Source organism: Archocentrus centrarchus, chromosome 12, assembly GCF_007364275.1.
Source record: "Archocentrus centrarchus isolate MPI-CPG fArcCen1 chromosome 12, fArcCen1, whole genome shotgun sequence".
In the NCBI taxonomy this organism is placed as follows: Eukaryota; Metazoa; Chordata; class Actinopteri; order Cichliformes; family Cichlidae; genus Archocentrus; species Archocentrus centrarchus.
Genome location: NC_044357.1, coordinates 25,524,345 through 25,543,977, shown reverse-complemented (window position 1 = coordinate 25,543,977; position 19,633 = coordinate 25,524,345). Strand labels below are relative to the sequence as shown.

Sequence of the window (19,633 nt, the reverse complement as noted above, 5' to 3'; positions counted from 1 at the left end):
GGTCAGGGTCCCTCTGTGTCACTTATCAGCGTGCATTGTGCCCTCACTGAGAGCTACAGCGCTCTCCCCACGTTGATGACTGACGATGTGATGAGTCAGGAGTGAGAACGTGTTGTATTATATGACTCCATCTCACCCTATCCCAGCATCCTCCTCTGTCACACCAACCCTCTGCATGTCCTCCTTCACTGCATCCATGGACCTCCTCTGAGGTCTTCCTCTGTTCCTCCTGCCTCCATGCCTGAGCTGAACCTCTGAGCAGCTCATTTCTAATCCTGTCCTGCTCACTCCCAGTGATTTTATATATATACTGCGTACTTATTATACATATTATACATTTGTATTTTTATTATTATTGTCAATAATAATAATTATTATATTCGAGTATTTATTTGTATTTTCACAAAAACCTTTTTTTTTTTTTTTAAAGTAACGGGGGCGCGTCCTGACGTCATTACGCTTGAAAAGGAGCCTCCCATATTTGGTCGCCGCTTCCTATGAACGTGCCACGATGCTCTGCATGTCGCGCGTGTTGCGGCGGGGCTCCGGCCGCGCGGCGCGGGTCGCTTGGCGGGATCGGGCAACCAGTTTGGCGGGTCTTTCAGGCAGGTACTGCAGCACGAAGACGGCTCCGCAGATCCCGGGGATGGAGTACCAGGTAGGCGCCGCCGCCGCCGCCCTCCGACCGGCTGCTAACAGGCTAGCTCAGCGCTTCGGAGCTGCGCTCAGAAAGTTTGGAGACAGTTTTATGTTTATTAAACATGGCTGACAGGAGCACACGGCTGTGCGGGCAGGACGGAGCGGCGGGCTGCTCCAACTCTGTGCTATTATTAAAGTTAGCGTGGGCAGCTCGCAGTGAGAGTGTAACCGTATCAGGCACCGGCACATGCTTCGGGATTTCTGTGCTGCAGTGCTAGTTTGACTCGTGCCAGCCTCACCTGACGGCATAAACTCAGGTGCGTCGTTTTTTCCCCTAGCAGGGACTTCTCCATAGTTTCAGGGCTGATCAGGCTCAGGAAATATGATTATTCTCCAGCATTTGGTCCGTAAAGTGTCAGAGACGGTCTGCAGACTCAGTGCGTGAATGAATGAGTTTCTTATTACTGCAACAACATCATCTTTCGCTGGCACTTAGAATAGAATAGAATAGCATGCCTTTATTGTCATTATACAGGATGTACAATGAGATTGTAGACTGTATATAAAGGATGGCAGTGTTGCTGTTATGAAGCCTGAGGAGCCCAGGGTGGATGGAGCATGCCCGGTTTATCCTCCTCTGTGACTGTAACGACCAAGACTTTGATTTACTGATTGGCCCAATAAACTCCTGAGGACAGTGTTTACGGAGGTCACAGGTCAGGTGAGAATTAGGGCTGTTTAAGTAATGGTAAACATGCTTTTCATCAGATATTCAATAAGGTTCTTTATGTGTCTGCCTGCTGCAAATCTCAATAAAAACCCTAAAATGAACTTTTCATCAGAGGATGAAGAAACAGCTGCTGTGACGTCACTTCCTGGTTTTTAAAAGAAATGCATTTGATTTGTTTTTAAGTTTATAAAGTAAAGCAGTGATGGAGGAACAGTCTGAGGGCGGAGTTCATGTTCAACATGTAAATCTGGTGTTTTCCACCCGTCGCCATCTTTGAGGTTCAGAACGCTGAATTCCAGCCGAACCCGTTCCCGCTCTTCGCGTGCCTGACCCGGCTCCCTGGGGTCACGCCCTCTGGTGTGTCAGGCTAGAAGCAGAAACACACCTGTAACTACACCTGAGCTGTTAAGGGTCTCCTGCGGCTGCAGCTCCTCGTTGGTCCTCGTCTTTCTTTGCTTCTTGCTGCTGTAAACTGTTGGAGCTCCTCCACCCCTCCTTTTCAGAGCTCTTCCTTCGGACCGGCCAGTAAAGCTGACCCCCTCGAGATGGCCCCTCATTTACACGCACCAGTGAAAAGGAAATGACACGGAAGAAACAGCTTTTCTAAGAAAGCAGTGGGTGGAGTCTTACACACGTGTGTTGGAGGTGGATGGGTGCATACCTGCTGTAAAAGGTGATCAGTGCTCTCAGCCTGCAGCCAGTGATGTTGTTATGGAGGAAGGCTGGGCAGGGTGAGAGGAATGGTGAGCTGTGTCCTGGTTATTTTAGGATTGTTCTGTCATGTTAAAGGAAGGCTGGAGCTGCTGTTGGTGCTGATGCTGTCAGACAGCAGAGCCCTGCAGCTCTGTGCCAGCTGCACTCAGGAGGAACTAAGCTCTTGTTTTGGGACTATTTTCAGCAGCGGATGAATCCATGTGTCTGTATCTGAGTGAAGTCGAGCCTCGTTAGCAGAAAACATTTAGTGTTTGGATGATCTAAAAATCTCTGCCCGCCTCGTTTCTCTGCTGCAGACTCGGCAGATCAGTCGTTGGCGTCTTGATTGAGCTCAGTGCCGAGTTTGAAAATGTTAGTGTGGCTGCTGCCCACTCCACTCAGCGTGCAGGGGGAGGGGCTTACCTGCACGCACAGGTGTTTGTTTGTCCATTGACATTAATGAATTCCTGAGACGGTTCCTCACAAAGTTTAACTGATAAGATTTGGATCCCAAAGCCGTGATCAGTTCTGCTTACAGGTCTGATTACCTTATTGATTCCTGATCAGCGTGGAGACGGAGCAGGTCAGCATCAAAGATCTGCTTTAAGTCCTAACGAGCTCTGAGGACCGTCCAGCTCTGATTAAAGGTTTCAGGCATGTGACTCTGATGGATGACGGACGTCGTCACGTTTGTGTGAATATGTATCAAGTATACAACACTGGTAATATCTCAGTCATACAGCAGTAATGATACACAGCATCTTTGACTGCGGTCGGTCTGAGGGACCTGATGTAATCTGACGGTGAGAGCGAGGCTCTCACCACCACTTTTCTTCACATTTAAGAGGCCCACACAGGCTCTGAAAGACTTTTATCTGCATTTTAATGCTAAAATCATGTTATTGAGGGTTCATTTCAGCTTTGCCTCAGAGGCAGCCCCGGGGGGGCATCAGGCCTCCCCTGACACCGCTGATCTCGACTCTCCTCGTGCAAAAGTGTCGGTTTAAATCGGACGGATTCTCATCAGCTCGTGCAGAAACCCAGCAGATTACAGTCCATTTGGTCCTTTTTCAGCACTTCTCTTTTCTCCCCCTCAGGACGCCATTTGCACCCTGAACACGCTGCAGACGAACGCCGCCGCCTTGGAGCAGGTACGGCGAGAGCGCAGCAACCCTCAGCTGCAGCTGAACGCCATGGGAGGCTTCCTGGAGCGAGCCGGCCTCACGGTGAGCCAATCAAGGATCACGCACAGCATTACAGTGATGTCATCGCTGTTATCTGACCCACACCTGTGTGTTTGTGTCAAAGGTGAACGAACTCGACCATCTCAATATCATCCACGTGACGGGGACAAAGGGCAAGGTGAGCCGAGAGACTCTTTGAGTTTAATCGGGCGGGATGGGGGCGGGGCGTCTGTTTAAATAAAGTTTGGGTTGATCCGCAGTCACAGCGGTGCTTCGGTCCTCTCATACCTGACTGATGCTGACTCTGTACTCACTCAGAACCTCAAACCTGCTCTGAGTAAAATCCTGTGAAATCATAACTTCTCCTAAAAATAAATGGAGCTCAACGAGGCACAAAGTTAAATAAAGTAAAACACATGAGCTCAATAAAGTTAATATGATAAAATAAAACCTTTTTTTTCTTTTCAAACTTTATTAGATTTTAAGCACAGCCAGACTGCACAACTTTCTTTATATAAGGCATAAAGAAGACTCCGCTCACCACAGGCTAACAGAGAAAATAAATAAGATAAAATAACCACCACTTCTACAAATTAAGCATGTCAGCATTGATGTTTCCATCGTGTTATGTAAATATGTGTGTAAAGAGGAAAGAGAAACAAAAAGGGAAGCAGAGGGGTCCTCCAGGGGAAGATAAAATTAAGAGAGAAAAAAGGGTCAATAAATAATAATGGCAGCTAATCTGGTACAGAGGGAAAATTAGTCTGTCTAGCCACCACTAGCAGTGGATGGAAAGTGAGTGTAAACTGTTCAGAAGAGCCACGCAGTGTTTACAGTGGGGGGGTTGAGCTGTCTTCCATTTGAGTAGTATTGTTCTGTGTTTCTGAGGTTTCTAATGTTCACCTGCCACATCTGTCACACCTGTTAATAATTAAACGACCTGCAGACGCGTCACCAACATGTGACGACTCGCTCTGGGTCTGAGATCCGGCCCGCAGAGCCGAGCGTCTGTTTACCTTCGGCTCTGCGCTCTCGTTGTGTAACCTGAGAGCAGAGGGTCAGACAAACATGTGGGCAGATGTTTATTCATTAACCAGGTGAGGCGGGGGTGCTCTCAGGCTTCACACTTTGTTTCACAGAGGAAGTTTACCACATGAATCTGTTACATCACCATTTACAAACCCAACACTGTTTGTGTTTCAGGGCTCGACGTGCGCGTTCACCGAGCAGATCTTAAGAAATCATGGCTTCCACACAGGATTTTACAGGTAAACTCAGGTGTTTCAGGGACTCGCCTTAAAACACGCGTCTCATCAGGTTAAAGGTTTCGTAGCACACGATTAAATAAAATGCAGAGTAACAGCTGTGCAGATGCTGCGTTCACTGCCCCAACGTAAATGAAAGGCAGGCCTGACTCGCTCTGTCCTTGCTGGTCAGTGTGCGCCACATCCACGTGTTAATGCACATCTGTATGAGCCTGCATGAACACACAGCTGAGGTCTGTCTCTGCCAGTGCAGGAGCAAAATTAAAGGAGGATCACTGATACAGACTCACCTGCAGCTGTTTTCAGTTACATTGCATAACCTTTTATTGCAGCTGTTACATCAGCTGTCATATTGAAGGTCAGTGTGTCTGAACCTGCAGCTCTCCACATCTGGTCCAAGTCAGGGAGAGGATCCGGATCAACGGGCAGCCCATCGGGAAGGAGCTCTTCACTAAATACTTCTGGCAGGTTTACGGACGACTCGATGAAACGAAGGTGAGTCTGAAAACGGGACTGTGTGTGTGTGTGTGTGTGTGTGTGTGTGTGTGTGTGTGTGTGTGTGTGTGTCCAGTGTCACAGGTTGTAATTGAGTTTAGTTTAAATGAGCCCCCTCGGGTCAGGAGAGCGTGAGCTTCATGTGACTGACGGTGCGTGTTGTCACGTGATCAGCTTGTCAGCTGCAGCATTTCCCACAGAATCAGATGATGATTGTGTGAAGCACAGTGGGTCAGTTATCTGTAATGACCTTGGCAGGGAGCCCGGGGTGGGGGGGTGATCGGGCAGTCTTTACTGTCTCTCTTCGATCTCCTCAGGAGGCCCACGGAGGCTCGATGCCGGCATATTTCCGTTTCCTCACCATCCTGGCCTTCCACATCTTCCTCCAAGAGAAGGTAAACAGCACTGTGATGCTCTTCAGGTGCTTTACCTGCAGACAGCAGGTGTAGCAGCGTCTGAAGAGTAGAGATGAATCCTCTGATCGGGTCTCTGCGGCTCCTCTCTTTGCTCAGGTGGATGTAGCTGTGATCGAAGTCGGCATCGGCGGAGCGTACGACTGCACCAACATCATAAGGTGAGATTAAACACGCTGAACTTTGGCACACGTGTAATATTTCAGAGTTTAAAGCTGTCCTTCAATATTAAACTGCAGCTGAGTTTACAGACGCTTTTTAAAGGTGAGCGTAGCCGCCGTCGTGCCCGCGTCACCTGTTTGTCTGCAGCCATAATTAGATGAGACTGAAAACTGTATGGGTGCATCACACAGACACAATCCTATTAGGGGCGTGGCCTTTTTGATTGACAGATGTCTGTAGCTGCTGTCGCTGAACTGGACCATGTTGGTGCTGTTTGTGCCTTTTGGAGCATCGTTAATGTAATTATCTGACAAATATGGCTGCTGTGTGTTTAACTGCACCATCACAGACCAGTGGATGACATCAGAGGCTTCAGCCATCTTTGGTATTTCGTGTGGATGGATTTTAACGTGGGAGTCTGGGAACTGACTCGCCTTTTGTTCAGTTGGCCGTTAGCTTCATCTTTCAGCCCTGGAGGTTCCCTGATTATTCCTGCACGTTTGGTGCTCCGGAGTCATTCTGGAAGGAAGCGTGTTCACGGTAACGAAGGAGAGGTCAGCTGGTGCGACCCCTGTGACACACATGAAAGACCTGCAGGCTTGTCATACAGTCACATACTTCCTAGTAGGATGCAGTCAGCATTAAGAGCTGGACAATAAGAATAATACAGAAAATCATCAGATTTATCCCTGAACTGTCAGAATCTACCTTCATAACTGTGTTCCTCCATCAGGACCTCTGCACACACTTCCTTGTTGAACTGCTGGCTCTGGGAGTGTGCGCAGTCATGCGGGTGATTTGCTCCCGTGTTTTGATAAGAAATGCAAACGTGCACAGTTTTGTGCACACGCTTCATTAGATCTGAACAACACATGCAAGTGCAGCGAGCCCAGAGGGGACACGTGCACTCTGTCCTAATTCAGAGGTGGGTGCCTCAGACCTCCAACAGCACCTGGAGCATAAAGGAGCTCAGGTCGCCCCCTGCTGGTCAGGTTTCAGGCCCAATGAGCTTTACTTTTCAGACCCAGAAAGTCCATCTTTCATGAGGTGGAATAAAAACACTTCATAGTTGCGTCAGAGGTGCTTCTAACCAGCATTTCTCCTCCTGTGCGCTCGGCAGGAGGCCGTGGGTGTGCGGCGTCTCCTCCCTGGGCATAGACCACACCCAGATTCTTGGAGACACCATCGAGAAGATCGCCTGGCAGAAAGGAGGCATCTTCAAGGTGTGTCGGTGGTTCAGAGTGAACGCGTGATTTTGTATTCAGTGTCTGTTTCCTAACTGTGCATCGTTGTGCGTTTGCAGCCTGCAGTTCCTGCCTTCACCGTCAGACAGCCGGAGGGGGCGATGCCTGTGCTGGAGCAGCGGGCCAAAGAGATCGGAGTAAGATCCTAACGCTCAGACCGTTCAGCAACGAGAAGTTCAGTTTTATAAAACGTGCTCCGACCTGTCGTTGCAGTGCCCGCTGTGGGTGTGTCCACAGCTGGAGGACTACCAGGCAGACTGTGAACCTCTGCGCCTGGGCCTGGCGGGGCAGCACCAGCGCTCCAACGCCTCCCTCGCCCTGCAGCTGAGTCACGCCTGGCTGCAGCGGAGGTGCCTGCCAGGTGTGACTGACATTTGAGCATAAATCCCAAAGTTATGGATATTGTGTGTGAGCCTTGTAATCATGGGGAAATGCTGGAGCATCATTTCACACAGATCCTGAGCTGAGCGCTGATTTAATCAGTCAGCCGGTCAGTTTACACTCATCAGTGTGACCGGCTGACTCGCTTACATCAGTGGGGTGATGTCACGTGTGAGGTGCAGACAGCAGTATTTAACAGGAGCCTGTCCTCTCTCAGCAGGTGACAGCTTCCCCTCCACCACAGTTAAAGACGGCGGTACTCTTCAGGCAGCTGCCTTCAGTCCCAGCCCCATGATGGTGAAAGGTGAGTCCTGCAGAGCCAGTCAGCCACCAGTTCCACCCCGTTATCAGGTAACAGCGACTGTGTTTCTACAGGCCTGGCAGACACCGTGTGGGCCGGCAGGACCCAGACCCTGAAACACGGAGAGGTCACCTACTTCCTGGATGGAGCTCACACCATGCGCAGCATGCAGGCCTGTGTTCAGTGGTTCAGAGAGACGGCGGCTCAGCACGAGAGGAACGCCAGGTGAGCAGCGCCTGCTGACACCTCAGGCAGACTTTATATCCAGGAAGTGCTCCTGAGGGAACATTAGCAGCTGATTGGACGCCTCTGTGTTTGTGTTCAGTGGCCCTGTGGCCAGAGTCCTGCTGTTCAACGCCACAGGAGAGAGAGACTCGGCTGCCATGCTGAAACTGCTGGTGGTGAGTCACCTTCTGCTGGCTGTATGCAGGTGTTGGTGTAGAGGAGACCTGAACATCACTCCTCTGTTTCCTTTCAGGCGTGTCACTTTGACTTCGCTGTGTTTTGCCCAAACATCACTGAAGCCATTGCTTCCTGTAACGCAGGTGAGTTTTTTGGAAAGGACGATAAACTTTTTCTGTAGTTTCTTCAGGCTAAATTTACATTATTTAAATGATTGTTTCATATAGATTTTGAGAAATTACCTTTAAAAGACCTAAGAAGCATCAGCCAGGCCCCTGATACCGGGGTCCCAGCATGGAGGCAGGCCCGCTGGCCGTGCTTTAACCTGGGGGGGGTCACTGTGGCAGCAGGTCCTGGTGGTCCAACCTCTGACTGCTTAAACTGATCTTTAAGTTCATAGAGGTCAGCTGTCTGGTGGGGAAGGAGCCTGAGCTCGTGCGGGAGTTTGAGGGATGATGGGTAGCTATGGTCGAGCTCACCTGAGTGCACAGCATGGGTTCTCTGTGGAACCAGCCTCCATAAAGGTGCCCATAAACCAGGGCACCCTAGTTTGGAGCTCGATGACCCAGTTCAACATTCGATCCTCAGACCGATGGAGCTGAGCTGATAACACCAGGTTTTCACACTGGCTTTTGTCACCTCCATAGCTACGCAGAGCTGAGGTGTTTCCTGAGGGCGGGGGGGCGAGGTCAGAGGGCAGACTGCAGGAAGTCTTTGACTCAAAGGTTTCTGTGTTTCCCTCTCAGACCAGCAGAACTTCAACGTGTCCGTGGAGAACATGCTGACTCGCTGCTTGGACAACGAGAGGAGCTGGCGCCTCCATAACCGCCCGGGCGATGACGAAGGCGCCCGGCTGCTGATCGAGGACGGCCTGTCCCGTTTCCCTGACAACAGAGGCGACACCCTGGTGTTCCCGTGCATCCTCAGCGCCCTGCAGTGGATCACGCAGGGCAGGGACTCTGTGCTGGTTAACCCGGCCGAGACGACTCTGCCGGTTAAACCGAGCGTCGTGGCCAAAGCCGCCGCTCTCCGCGAAGCGACCGAGATCCACGTCCTCATCACTGGAAGCCTCCACCTGGTGGGAGGAGCTCTCAAACACCTGGACCCAGCTTCCTCTAAGTAACTGTTTGCATATATTTATACTGGGGGGGGCGGGGGGTTTTTAACATGTCTGGATCAGGTACCGATCAGGCAGCTCCAGCTTCACCCTGAGCCTTACAGAGGGTCACAGGTGCTCCACAGGTGCACCTTCAGTCCTACCTGAAAGCAGGTGTGTTTACATGAACTGCAGAGCTGAGCTGCTGAAACGACACTAAATGTTTCTGATTATGAACGTTTAACGATTTCAGAGATGATGTTTAAATTTTCCTTGATTGTGTCACTCAGTTTAAACCCACTGTAATGTTTCTGGCCTTAACTTCACTTTACCTGATGAGCCTGATGCGTGCGGCTGGATTTGGAGCTCAGAGGGGAAATCCTTCAGCCGTGCAGACTCAGAATAAACTTCACTCATGTGTTCATGTCCCCTGAACTTCACTGCTGCTCCTTCAGACCTCAGCCCCGTATTCATGTAGACGTTGTGCCAACCGTAGTTTAACACTGTGGTTTCTCCCCTATCAGCTGACAGGAAGTGTCACAGACACGATCCCGTCTCTGCAGCGCCATCAGCAATAAAAATCTTTAAACATGACTCTGCTCTCTTCCTGCACGTGACTCTATTTACCCAGACACCACTGAGCTGTTACCGAGCTGCTCTCTTTATGATGCTCCACAGTTCTCCTTACTTCCTGTCTGCTGGATGTTCACACTCAGGATTACAGACTTCTCATTAATCCTGCTGTAACTGGCTGTGAGTCAGCCAGTGGAGCAGCAGGGGGCGCTTTAAGCAACGAGCAGCATCCGGCATTAAACAGCTGAGCTACGTCTCAGATCCCTGAGATCTCCAGAGGAGCTGAGACCCACAGACACGAGTGTTTAAGCTTTCAGGAACGCTACAGCTGACTCCGGGTTTCCTTCTGTTTAGCAAACATTTTTTCCTTATTGTGAAAATATTAAGTGTTTAACATATTTAGCAATTTATTTTATACACTGAGTGAGTCAGTTATGTATTTGAACTTATCAACAAATATCTATTTTATTATATTTATATAGTCCCAAATCACAATAAACAGGGTCTTTACCTACAATATACAGACTATCAGACTGCATTATGATCAGGGTAGGCTGGTCAGACAGCTGCCTTTTGACAGGGCCAATCAGAGGATGATGTGCCTGAGGAGGACACAGAAACTGGGATCAGACCATCGGTTGTTCTCCGGGTTGGAAACTCCCACAGGGTTCAGCTCTAAGATGGAAACTCAAACTGATCAGCTGAATATTCAACAAATGCATGTTTGTGCCTTTCTACAGAACATTTGTAGTGGCTCAAGCGGAAGGAATGATCTGGTTTGCAGTAAGTCTAATTGACCAGCAGATGGAGACAGTCTGCTTTTTGTCTGCATTCAATGTAATAAATCTCTTATTGAGGCAACACTGAACCCTGTAGACTGGAATAATTAGATTTTGGGCTCAGACATAATGAATACACATATCAGATAAGGCAGTAAAGTCTATGAAAATGTGCTTGAAGCATTAGTTTTAGGCTCAAAATACATTTCACTGTGCATTGTACTGTGTATAACTGTGCATGTGACAAATAAACACTATCTTAATCTTAATCTTAATCAAATAGGAGGCAAATTAGTAAAAATTCAAGCGGTTCTTATACCAGGAAAAATAATTTAATCTCTTCTACTAATAAAACGCACGTTTTAATCAAGAATGATGTTAAAAACGGGGGGGAAAAAGCAGCAAAAGTTTTTTTGTGAACGCATTTTTATATAGACAGTATAATCTCCAATTTTCTGGCGGTACCCTAAACGCAGCGTCGGTCTGTGAGCCAATCACAGCGCGCGCATGCAGTGACGTGCGGCGTTGAGGGTCAGCATGAGCAGCTGCTGCTCGGCTCCTTCAGGGTTTATTTTGTCCATTTTTATAAGTTTCTAGGTGATAGTTGGCGAAGACAGCAGCGGTGAGTGGTTTGGTTTCTCTGTTTCCGGTCATAAATGTGATTTATACACGAGAAAAATAAAAACGAACAAAAATAGCGGACCAGATTCTTATCAGCCCGTTAGCTAGCATGCTAGCAGCTAGCTAGCAGTCCTCAGTGAAGCTCACCTGCTAATTTAAGCGTTTAACTGTTTTATTTTAATAATTTCATTATAGTAATCACTGTAAAAGCAGCTGAGATATCTCTGCTTGTCTTGAAGAAGCTTCTTATTGTGACAGAAATAAAGAGATTTATGCGCAAACAGACTTTTCTGAGTAAAATATTAATGTATCACTAATTAATTGTTAGGCAACACTTCCTGTTTGAAGAGTGATTTATCACACAGGTGTGTGTCCGCGTGCAGAGACAGACTCACAGCCAGAAGGCTGAAAGTCATATAGTGAGCATTAAAGTCACCTTGTAGTTTCTATTGTTTGAGTTGATTGTATTTACTGTAGTGACTCAGATTCACATCAGAGCTCTGCTTTCTTTAGTTTCCACCTGCTGGATCAGCCTCACATCCTCTCTCTGTGCGCATTATTTCTTCTAGTATCTGTTCTAGAATAAAACTTTATCCTCCACCAGAGTGGGACACCTTCTGTTCACTCAGAGCTTCACCTGTTTACATATAAACAGGAGAAAGCTGCTCCACCTGTTGGCTTATTAACCCTGAGATGATGGAAACTCAGGCTCGGAGGCTGGGTGTAGCCTGAAGGAGCCACATGGTGGGATCACATGCTTTGTGGAGGTTCTGGCAGCCCAGTCCCCGGTTACCAGAACTGATTTTATGGACATGAAATATTAAATGTGAATGTTTGAGCTCATCAGAACATCAAGCTGAGGGAAAACAGAGTTAAGGCAGCTTTAACCTCCTGAGGCCTGAGCTCATGTTTGGGCTGCAGCAGGTTTTATGACGACCTTAATATGGCACAACTTTAGGAAAAGCTGTTGGGATTTTATTGTGAAACTGGGTTTTTGTTGTTTGGTTTAAACCCTCAGAGCAGCTGTATCCGCCTCTCAAACGCTTTGCTTAATTTAGTCTCTGAGGCTTCTTCTTTTTTGCTGCTTATGTCCAAAACGTGTCGAGTTTCTCTTCTTGTGTTTCTGTCAGCCGTCATGTCGAATCCCGCTCTGCTCGTCCTGTACGGGAGTCAGACCGGGACGGCTCAGGACACGGCGCAGAGGCTCGCCCGGCAGGCGCGGAGACGGCGGCTGCAGGTGAGAGCGTCGCCTCTGGATGGCTACAACGTGGTGAGTGAGACGCCGTCTTCAACACACTCAGAGCAGCGGAGGTCACGGTGGTGGTGGGGTGAAGTTTTCATGATAAATGTGGAGTAAATGTTTTCTCCCCGTCAGTGTGTCACATGTTTCCAGCTTTAGTCCCAGAGCTGATCCTGTCTCAGCTGCTGCCTGAGTGCGCGGAGCTGAGAGTGCTCAGAGCAACATTGTATCTTATTTGTCCATCAGGCCGACCTGATCTCAGAGTCTCTGGTCGTCTTTGTTTGCTCCACCACCGGTCAGGGAGACCCCCCCGACAACATGAAGGTAAGAAAACTGGAAAGACAGAAAGATGATCTAGAAATGAAAAACCACTGAGCTGAAGCATTTCTTGATTATTTTAAGCACAGTTACTGTTTGACTTCCAGTTTTTCCCATTTGACATTAACCAGAAGTTTGGGCCCCGCTGATCTCCCAGCTTCTAAACATTTCCTGCTCTTCTTCCTGGAAGAAGACTCGACGTACAGGCCGTCATATTGCAACATGAAAACTGTTAACGGCGTCTGACCTGCTTTTTGTTTCCTGCTCGTTTCCCAGAATTTCTGGCGGTTCCTCTTTAAGAAGTCTCTACCTGTCGGCTCTCTGAGTCGGCTGGACTGCGCCGTCCTGGGCCTGGGGGACTCCTCCTATCCAAAGTCAGTCCAGGTTTCCACACTGGCTTTTGTCACCTTCAGTCCAAAGTGACTCGTTGGGTTTTTGTTGAAGAGGGTGTGATTTTGTGCCGCAGGTTCAACTTCGTGGCCAAGAAGCTCCATAAGCGCCTGCTGCAGCTCGGAGCCTGCGTGCTGCTGCCCGTGGGGCTGGCTGACGACCAGCACGACCTGGGGTAAGACGCACCTGTGAAGATGAGGATGGCGGAGGATTTGTTGCTCGTGTGCTGAGCTGACGGTGTGTTTGACGCAGGGCGGACGCTGTGATCGACCCCTGGCTCGCTTCGTTTTGGGAGAAAGTGTCGGCTCTGTACCCGTATCTGTCCGACGTGATCCCGCTGAGGGACGACGAGCCGTGAGTATCCGCTCCGCGTCTCGTTCTGAGAGGGCCGACGTTTCATTTGAAGGTTTGTTCTGGCTTCTTTGGTAGACTTCCTCCAACCTACACATTCCACTTCCTGGACGCTGTGGGAGAGAAGACGGAGGACCGGCTGAGGATTCCCACAGAGCAAAGCGTCCCCTCCCCGACTCACCCGTTTCCTGCCAGGATGGTGTTCAGCAGGAGGGTGACGGAGCCGTCGCACTTTCAGGACATCAGACACATTGAGTTTGACATCACTGGGTCCAACATTGAGTATGTAACACTGATTTCTGGGGATAATGATCGGCTCTGAATGCGACCCTGTGTTTTGGTATTTTGGAGACTTTTGTGTGTTTTCGGAGCAGTGAGCCTCGTCGGTCTGCAGCTGTCTCAGCTGTGATGTTGTTGTGCAGGTTTGCTGCCGGTGACGTGGTGATGATGCGTCCCTGTAACGCTCCTGAGGACGTGCAGCAGTTCTGTCAGTTACTCAGACTGGACCCGGAGGCCAGGTTCACCCTCCGGCCCACAGACAACGCTGCAGGTAAATCTTAAATGTCTCCTCTAATCAATGCGCTCCTCTCCTTCTTATGAGTCTGACCTCTGAATGTGGCAGGCTCTACAGCCTGTATATAAATGATGGACGTAGCCATGGTGATTAGTCCGGCCCTAAAAAAAAATTATGAGCCATCCTCTCAGTCCCTGCCAGGCTTCCTCAGCCCTGCACTGTGCGCCACCTGGTGGAGAGCTACCTGGACATTGCCGCTGTGCCTCGCCGCTCCTTCTTCGAGCTGCTGTCCACCTTCGCCACGAACGAGCTGGAGCGCGAGAAGCTGGCCGAGTTCAGCTCAGCGGAGGGCCAGGACGAGCTGCACAGCTACTGCAACCGACCCCGACGCACCGCGCTGGAGGTGAGCGCTGAAGGGGCGGGGTTAGGGCGGGGCTTAGCAGCTTTTATTAGAAGCTTCTTGTTTTTTCTGATTTCATTGTGACCTCTGAGCATTCAAACATGTTCAGCTCCCCCTCAAAGAAGCTTTAATAAATAAACGTCTTCATCGTGTATTAACTCTGCTTTGCTCTTCGTGCTGCTGCAGGTCTTGGCAGATTTCCCTCACACCACAGCAGAGCTCACAGTGGACCACCTCCTGGACCTTTTCCCTGAGATCCAGCCTCGGTCCTTCTCCATCGCCTCCTCTCTGCAGGTAGATCATTCTTCATCATTGGACTTTAAAATGTTTATTATGAAGATGATGAAGAAGCTGTCCCCCTGCAGGCTCACCCAGACAGGATCCAGGTCCTGGTTGCTGTGGTCCGCTACAAAACCAAACTGTATAAACCACGAAAAGGTCTCTGCTCCACCTGGTTAGCCTCTCTGGATCCTGCACAAGGTACTCCATCACATCTCACCTTAACTGTGAGCAGCCAGCAGTGTATTAGACTGATGCTGGGCTCAGTACTCCTGTTAGCACAAAGCTCCGTGTTTTGAACCTCTCCCATAAACTCTGAGGACCTGTAACTGAAAGTATTCGTGGTATGAAGGTAAACTCTGCGTGGCTTCGTTAAATAAAGTTCAGCTGCACTTCAGTTTGGATGTTTAGACTAATGACCTCATAATGAAGGCATTAAAGTACTTGTGTGATCTGTGCTGCAGGGGAAGTGTTGGTGCCTCTCTGGGTGAAGAAGGGAAGTCTGAAGTTCCCCACAGAGGAGGAGACCCCGGTCATCATGGTGGGGCCTGGAACGGGCGTGGCCCCCTTCAGGTCGGCGTTACAGGAGAGGACTGCAGACGGGAAAACCGGTGAGATGTTCGAATGAATGAATTTCCTCCTCTCTTCACGCCGTTTCTCAGACCTCACGTGATGAAGACCTCTCTTCTTCCTCTCCCCGCTCTGCAGCGAACGTCCTCTTCTTCGGCTGCCGCTCCGAGTCCAAAGACTTCTACTTCAGGTCTGAGTGGGAGGAGATGATGAAGGCTGGATGTCTCAGACTCTTCACGGCCTTCTCTCGAGACCAGGTCAGAAACTCGCTCCTCATAACCCCGTTAGTAAATACAGGAAACGTTTTAGCTTTATTTAAACAGCCAGTGCGAACAGTAGCAAAGGGAAGCGAACACCCAGGAGTTTGAGAGGTTTTCACCTACTGAAAAAAAGATGTGAAACTAAAAAAAAATTTCAAAACTACTTTTCAGATTCAAGGTTTTTTTTGCACTTTCAGATTTTTTTTTCGCAGGTTCAAAGTTTTGGCCCTGTTTTGGCGTGGGGGCGGAGCCTCAGATGACGGGGGTGTGGAATCATGACTGACAGCTCAACACAGCAGCTGAACAACATAGTCCCAGCTGTGGCATTCAGGGACCGTGGGAACTAGAAATGTCTTTAACGCAGCATTGATATTCTATATGTATGTGATTGGTTTTGAAAGATAACATGCTTCATTGATACAAGCAGCTTATATGAATACATGACTCGAATCTCAGAGGAAAAAATATGATCTTGACAGATTTGCACAGCATTTTAAGCCCATGTTGGAGATTTCCCATGCTCTCAAAGTAACGCAGAAGCCTCGTTTTCATAGACTTATGCTCGTCTTCATCTGCGGGCGCTAGCAGTGATCAGGTAATAAAAAGAGATGGAGAGAAAACAGACACATTCACTGTTGATACCTGAGCAGTTTACAGAAACAGCATGACATGGACCGTGTCACTGCCTTCCCTTCCAAAGGGAAAGAGGAGATGAGGGACCCGGGGAAGCGGCCCTCTCACTCTCCATCTCTTTTTATTACCTGATCACTGCTAGCACCCGCAGATGAAGACGAGCATAAGTCTATGAAAACGAGGCTTCTGCGTTACTTTGAGAGCGTGGGAAATCTCCAACATGGGCTTAAAATGCTGTGCAAATCTGTCAAGATTCGAGTCATGTATTCATATAAGCTGCTTGTATCGGTGAAGCATGTTATCTTTCAAAACCAATCACATACATATAGAATATCAATGCTGCGTTAGACATTTCCAGTTCCCACGGTCCCTGAATGCCACAGCTGGGACTGTTGTTCAGCCGCTGTGTTGAGCTGTCAGTCACGATTCCACACCCCCGTTATCTGAGGCTCCGCCCCCCCATGCCAAAACAGGGCCAAAAGTTTGAACTCGGAAAAAAAAATTTGAAAGTGCAAAAAAAAAAACCTTGAATCTGAAAAGTAGTTTTGAAATATTTTTTTTTAGTTTCACATCTTTTTTTTTCAGTTGCAAAACTTTTTTTTTTTTTGAACAAACTTTATGGCCCCAGTTTAGCTCCATGTGACTCTGTCTCTGCAGGAGGAGAAGGTGTACGTGCAGCACCGTGTGAGGGAGAGCGGCGAGCTCCTGTGGGACCTGATCGCCAATAAAAACGCCTGTTTTTACATCGCCGGGTGAGTCTGAGGCCCCGAAACTGCTGCTGCTAATCCAGCACTCAGGGTGGATCCTGGTCCAACAGGCTTCTCTGCTGTCTTCAGTCCACCTTTAGATAAAGCTGGAACAGGTCATCCTGTAAAGCTAAGAAACAAACAGCATGATGCTTATTTACCGACTAAACTTTAGGTCTTCTTTGTGCAGCAACGCGAAACAGATGCCAGCCGGCGTGTGCGACGCCCTCAAAGAGGCGTTTCAGGAGGCGGGAGGCGCGTCTGCCGAGGAAGCCGAGCAGATGCTGGCGGCCATGGAGAAGACGGGTCGGTTTCAGAGCGAGACGTGGTCCTGATTGGTCGACTTCAACCGCCTCACAAACCGGGAACCCTTCAGCTGTCAGCAGTAACTCATTCTAACACGGACTCTTGATCATCATGTGAGAAGAAATAACCAAAACCCACCGGGATCATTTTACCCCCCAGGAAGTTCACTTTCTGTAGATTCAGGAACCTCCGGGTTCAGCTTCATCTGCATCATTCCAGCACAGTAAGTACCGTAGAAACTCGGCCAGCCGTTATGAGGACGCAGCCAGAGAGGCGTTAAATGGAGGCGTTCGTGGCTGCTTCATTCTTTCTGCTGCTTTTGTCCTGCTGCAAAAACACAAATCAGATCTCAAACGTTCCCCTGAGGAAGTTCCTTTGGTTCACTCTGTTTGCCTCCCGCAGCTCCAGAGTCCACTGAGAGGGCTCAGCCTGTTTAATGTGGGACTGATGAGCAGTGACTAACCAACATGAAACCTTTAAAGTCACTGTTTCAGTATCACCATCACATCTCAGAGCCTCCCACCTGATACAGTAACATGAAACCTGCAGCTTCAACCAGGAGAGCTGAGCTGGTAGTAAAAACTATTTAATGTACTGAAGCAGCAATGATGCACTCACATCACACACGAGTCAAAGCCGTCGCCTCGGAAACTCGCCGCTAACAGCCGGAGACACAGCTGACGGCAGGAAGCAGCGCCGAGGCGGCGGCTCTCCTCCCGTCTCTGTGGAAACGTCGGTGAGCTCCGCCTATATTTCTGACCGTCAGCGGCATCGGGAGAACCTCGGCCGGTGGTTTCACGATGCAGCTTGAAGCAGTTTGTTTCCTTGTGTGAAGTATTTGAACCCGTCCGGCACAAATTTACATCAGTTCGCTTCATTGTGTGGAACGTGTTTGTGATCACGCTGTTAAAACTGCATTTATGTGAACTTTCAGACCTGTGATAAACTCTGAGAGGGGCTGTATGCACATAATCATATCTGTAAAACACCGTGTTTATTGCACTTAAATGAAACCAAATGAACTGCTCTGCCTTAAAGTACGACTGAGAAGCTGTAAACAGTAAAATGGATCAGTGTGTTTTAATGTCACAATAAACTGCCTCAATCTGAAGACTCCAGAGTTCCTGTTCCTGAACACACCTCGCCCACCCCAAATGTTCTATGTGCTGATACTACGCTGCAACAGGTACCACCCAACGCTGCCACAGTCCAGCAGGTTCAGCTGTATTATTTCCTACTCTGCAGGGGGGAACTATTATACTGTTCAGCAGGACAGCGTGGTGGTTAGCACTGCTGCCTCGCAGCAAAACGGTCTGGGTTCGAATCCAGCTTGGCCCTTTCTGTGAGGGGTTTGCATGTTCTCCTATGTCTGGGTTTCCTCCCACAGTCCAAAGTTAGTGGGGTTAGGTTAACTGGTTATTATTGTAGCGTCTTTACCTTACAATATGAAGCATGACTGTTGTGACTGCCCCCGATAAGAGGAGGATGGATGAGTGTGGCTAACATCAGCGGCTCCTATCGAAGTTCAAAGTGTGAACAGAGCAAAGAAAAACACGACACCGTCTCAGTTTCCTTTATCTTTAAGCTTTCCTGAGGTAAACAACTTCCAGCACTGACTCCGCCCCCACTGCACACCAACTTCCAGCATCTCCTGCCGAGCCATGGTCCACCACATGCCTGAGGTGCTCTTTACTCCTGTCCATCGCTCCTAACCCGGTAACCTGGACACAGCCATTCACATACATATAAAAACACCTTAAAGAGAACGTTAGAAAAACGATTAAAGCGCCTCGTTCAACCACAGACATCAATAACTGAGCGCTGCAATAAATACATCCTTTTTAATTATTGGCTAATCCGCTGTTTGATTTATTTTTGGGCAGTTTCCTTATAAAATGTCCAAAAAGAACATACCCGTCCATCACTCATTTTCCTAAAGCGATCTCTTTAAAAATACTCGGCGATATAAAAGCAGCAAACGCTCCTGCCGCCTACAAACGGCGGTTAGCTGACAGTGTTTGGGAGATGGCGGCGCAGCTGCGTCCGGTGGACGTCTGCGGAAAACTGCTCAGAAAGTCCCGATGCAGGAAGTGACGTTTGTTGTTGATGCCGGAGCGATCTCCAGCTGACGCTGCAGTTCGTAGTCTGGGGGCGACCCCAGAACAGACAACAAACCCCAGAGTTAGAGTAACACGCGCTGGAAAACAGACTATGAAAGCCCCGCCCCCTCGCCGCTCGTCCTCTATCTGATGGCCAGCGTGTGGACCTGGTACAGCTCCTTGGGGAAGTTCTTTTGTTGCTCCTGGTGGACGATGCGGAGGCCCGCTCTCCTCACCAGGCTGCAGACGATGTTCAGGTCGCGGCACACGCTGCTGTCCACCTCGTCCGGGATCACGCCCTCGTACGACACGTTATCCTTGATGACGATGACACCGTTGGGCCGCAGCGCCTTCTGACAGCGGCGCAGGAAGTCCACCAGGTGGTCGTCTGTCAGGTGACCTGAGGGTGGGAAATAAAAGGAAGGAAATGATGTCGCTTTGGATTCGACTGTTTAGGTCGTCTCTGTTTTCACCCTGATGTTAGCCACTGTTTACCCTGCCACACTCACCAATGACCCACTGGATCCAGATGACATCATAGCGCCCGCT

The 19,633-nt window shown here is 49.1% G+C and overlaps 3 protein-coding genes across 5 annotated transcripts in view; 2 read left to right on the top strand and 1 right to left on the bottom strand.

Annotated features, from left to right (window-relative positions):
* The first annotated feature begins 497 nt into the window (after positions 1-497).
* fpgs (folylpolyglutamate synthase) lies at positions 498-9,622 on the top strand. Its single transcript, XM_030742541.1, has 15 exons — positions 498-658; positions 3,160-3,288; positions 3,371-3,424; positions 4,450-4,514; positions 4,892-5,006; positions 5,324-5,401; positions 5,519-5,580; positions 6,702-6,804; positions 6,885-6,962; positions 7,039-7,186; positions 7,427-7,510; positions 7,582-7,732; positions 7,833-7,908; positions 7,986-8,052; positions 8,656-9,622. The coding sequence occupies exons 1-15, from the start codon at positions 512-514 to the stop codon at positions 9,030-9,032; spliced, it is 1,734 nt and encodes a 577-aa protein (XP_030598401.1). The 5' UTR covers positions 498-511; the 3' UTR covers positions 9,033-9,622.
* A 1,243-nt stretch (positions 9,623-10,865) lies between these two features.
* Positions 10,866-18,096, top strand: ndor1 (NADPH dependent diflavin oxidoreductase 1). 2 transcript variants are annotated; one of them, XM_030742703.1, is made up of 15 exons: positions 10,866-10,979; positions 12,109-12,248; positions 12,465-12,542; positions 12,813-12,910; positions 13,003-13,101; positions 13,179-13,280; positions 13,356-13,559; positions 13,700-13,827; positions 13,983-14,194; positions 14,378-14,485; positions 14,557-14,671; positions 14,935-15,081; positions 15,179-15,297; positions 16,591-16,685; positions 16,870-17,014. In XM_030742703.1, the coding sequence occupies exons 2-15, from the start codon at positions 12,114-12,116 to the stop codon at positions 17,012-17,014; spliced, it is 1,785 nt and encodes a 594-aa protein (XP_030598563.1). In that variant the 5' UTR covers positions 10,866-10,979; positions 12,109-12,113. The 2 variants fall into 2 exon arrangements, with proteins under 2 accessions (XP_030598563.1, XP_030598562.1); XM_030742702.1 differs by having other exon boundaries at positions 10,883-12,248; positions 16,870-18,096.
* Positions 18,097-18,549: 453 nt separating this feature from the next.
* The window catches only part of ntmt1 (N-terminal Xaa-Pro-Lys N-methyltransferase 1), a 3,560-nt gene continuing 2,476 nt past the window's right edge, over positions 18,550-19,633 (bottom strand). The window contains exons 3-5 of one of the 2 annotated variants that reach the window (XR_004020683.1): positions 19,594-19,633; positions 18,900-19,484; positions 18,550-18,706 (exon numbers count right to left, since the gene is read on the bottom strand). The exon at positions 19,594-19,633 is cut by the window's right edge and continues 213 nt beyond it. Coding sequence is in view for 1 of the 2 variants with exons in the window: in XM_030742704.1 (XP_030598564.1) it covers positions 19,228-19,484; positions 19,594-19,633 (297 nt within the window). In the remaining variant the exon portion in view is untranslated. Of the gene's footprint in view, positions 19,485-19,593 lie in introns of both variants that reach the window. The other variant, XM_030742704.1, reaches the window with a different exon arrangement.

Bases quoted from the DNA above. Each gene is read 5' to 3' on its own strand.
- ndor1 (XM_030742702.1), top strand. From the start codon at position 12,066: ATGTCCAAAACGTGTCGAGTTTCTCTTCTTGTGTTTCTGTCAGCCGTC. The intron at 12,543-12,812 runs GTAAGAAAACTG...CTCGTTTCCCAG, and splicing joins ACCCCCCCGACAACATGAAG to AATTTCTGGCGGTTCCTCTT. The intron at 16,686-16,869 runs GTGAGTCTGAGG...TTCTTTGTGCAG, and splicing joins GCCTGTTTTTACATCGCCGG to CAACGCGAAACAGATGCCAG.
- fpgs (XM_030742541.1), top strand. From the start codon at position 512: ATGCTCTGCATGTCGCGCGTGTTGCGGCGGGGCTCCGGCCGCGCGGCG. The intron at 6,805-6,884 runs GTGTGTCGGTGG...GTGCGTTTGCAG, and splicing joins AGAAAGGAGGCATCTTCAAG to CCTGCAGTTCCTGCCTTCAC. The intron at 7,909-7,985 runs GTGAGTCACCTT...GTTTCCTTTCAG, and splicing joins CCATGCTGAAACTGCTGGTG to GCGTGTCACTTTGACTTCGC.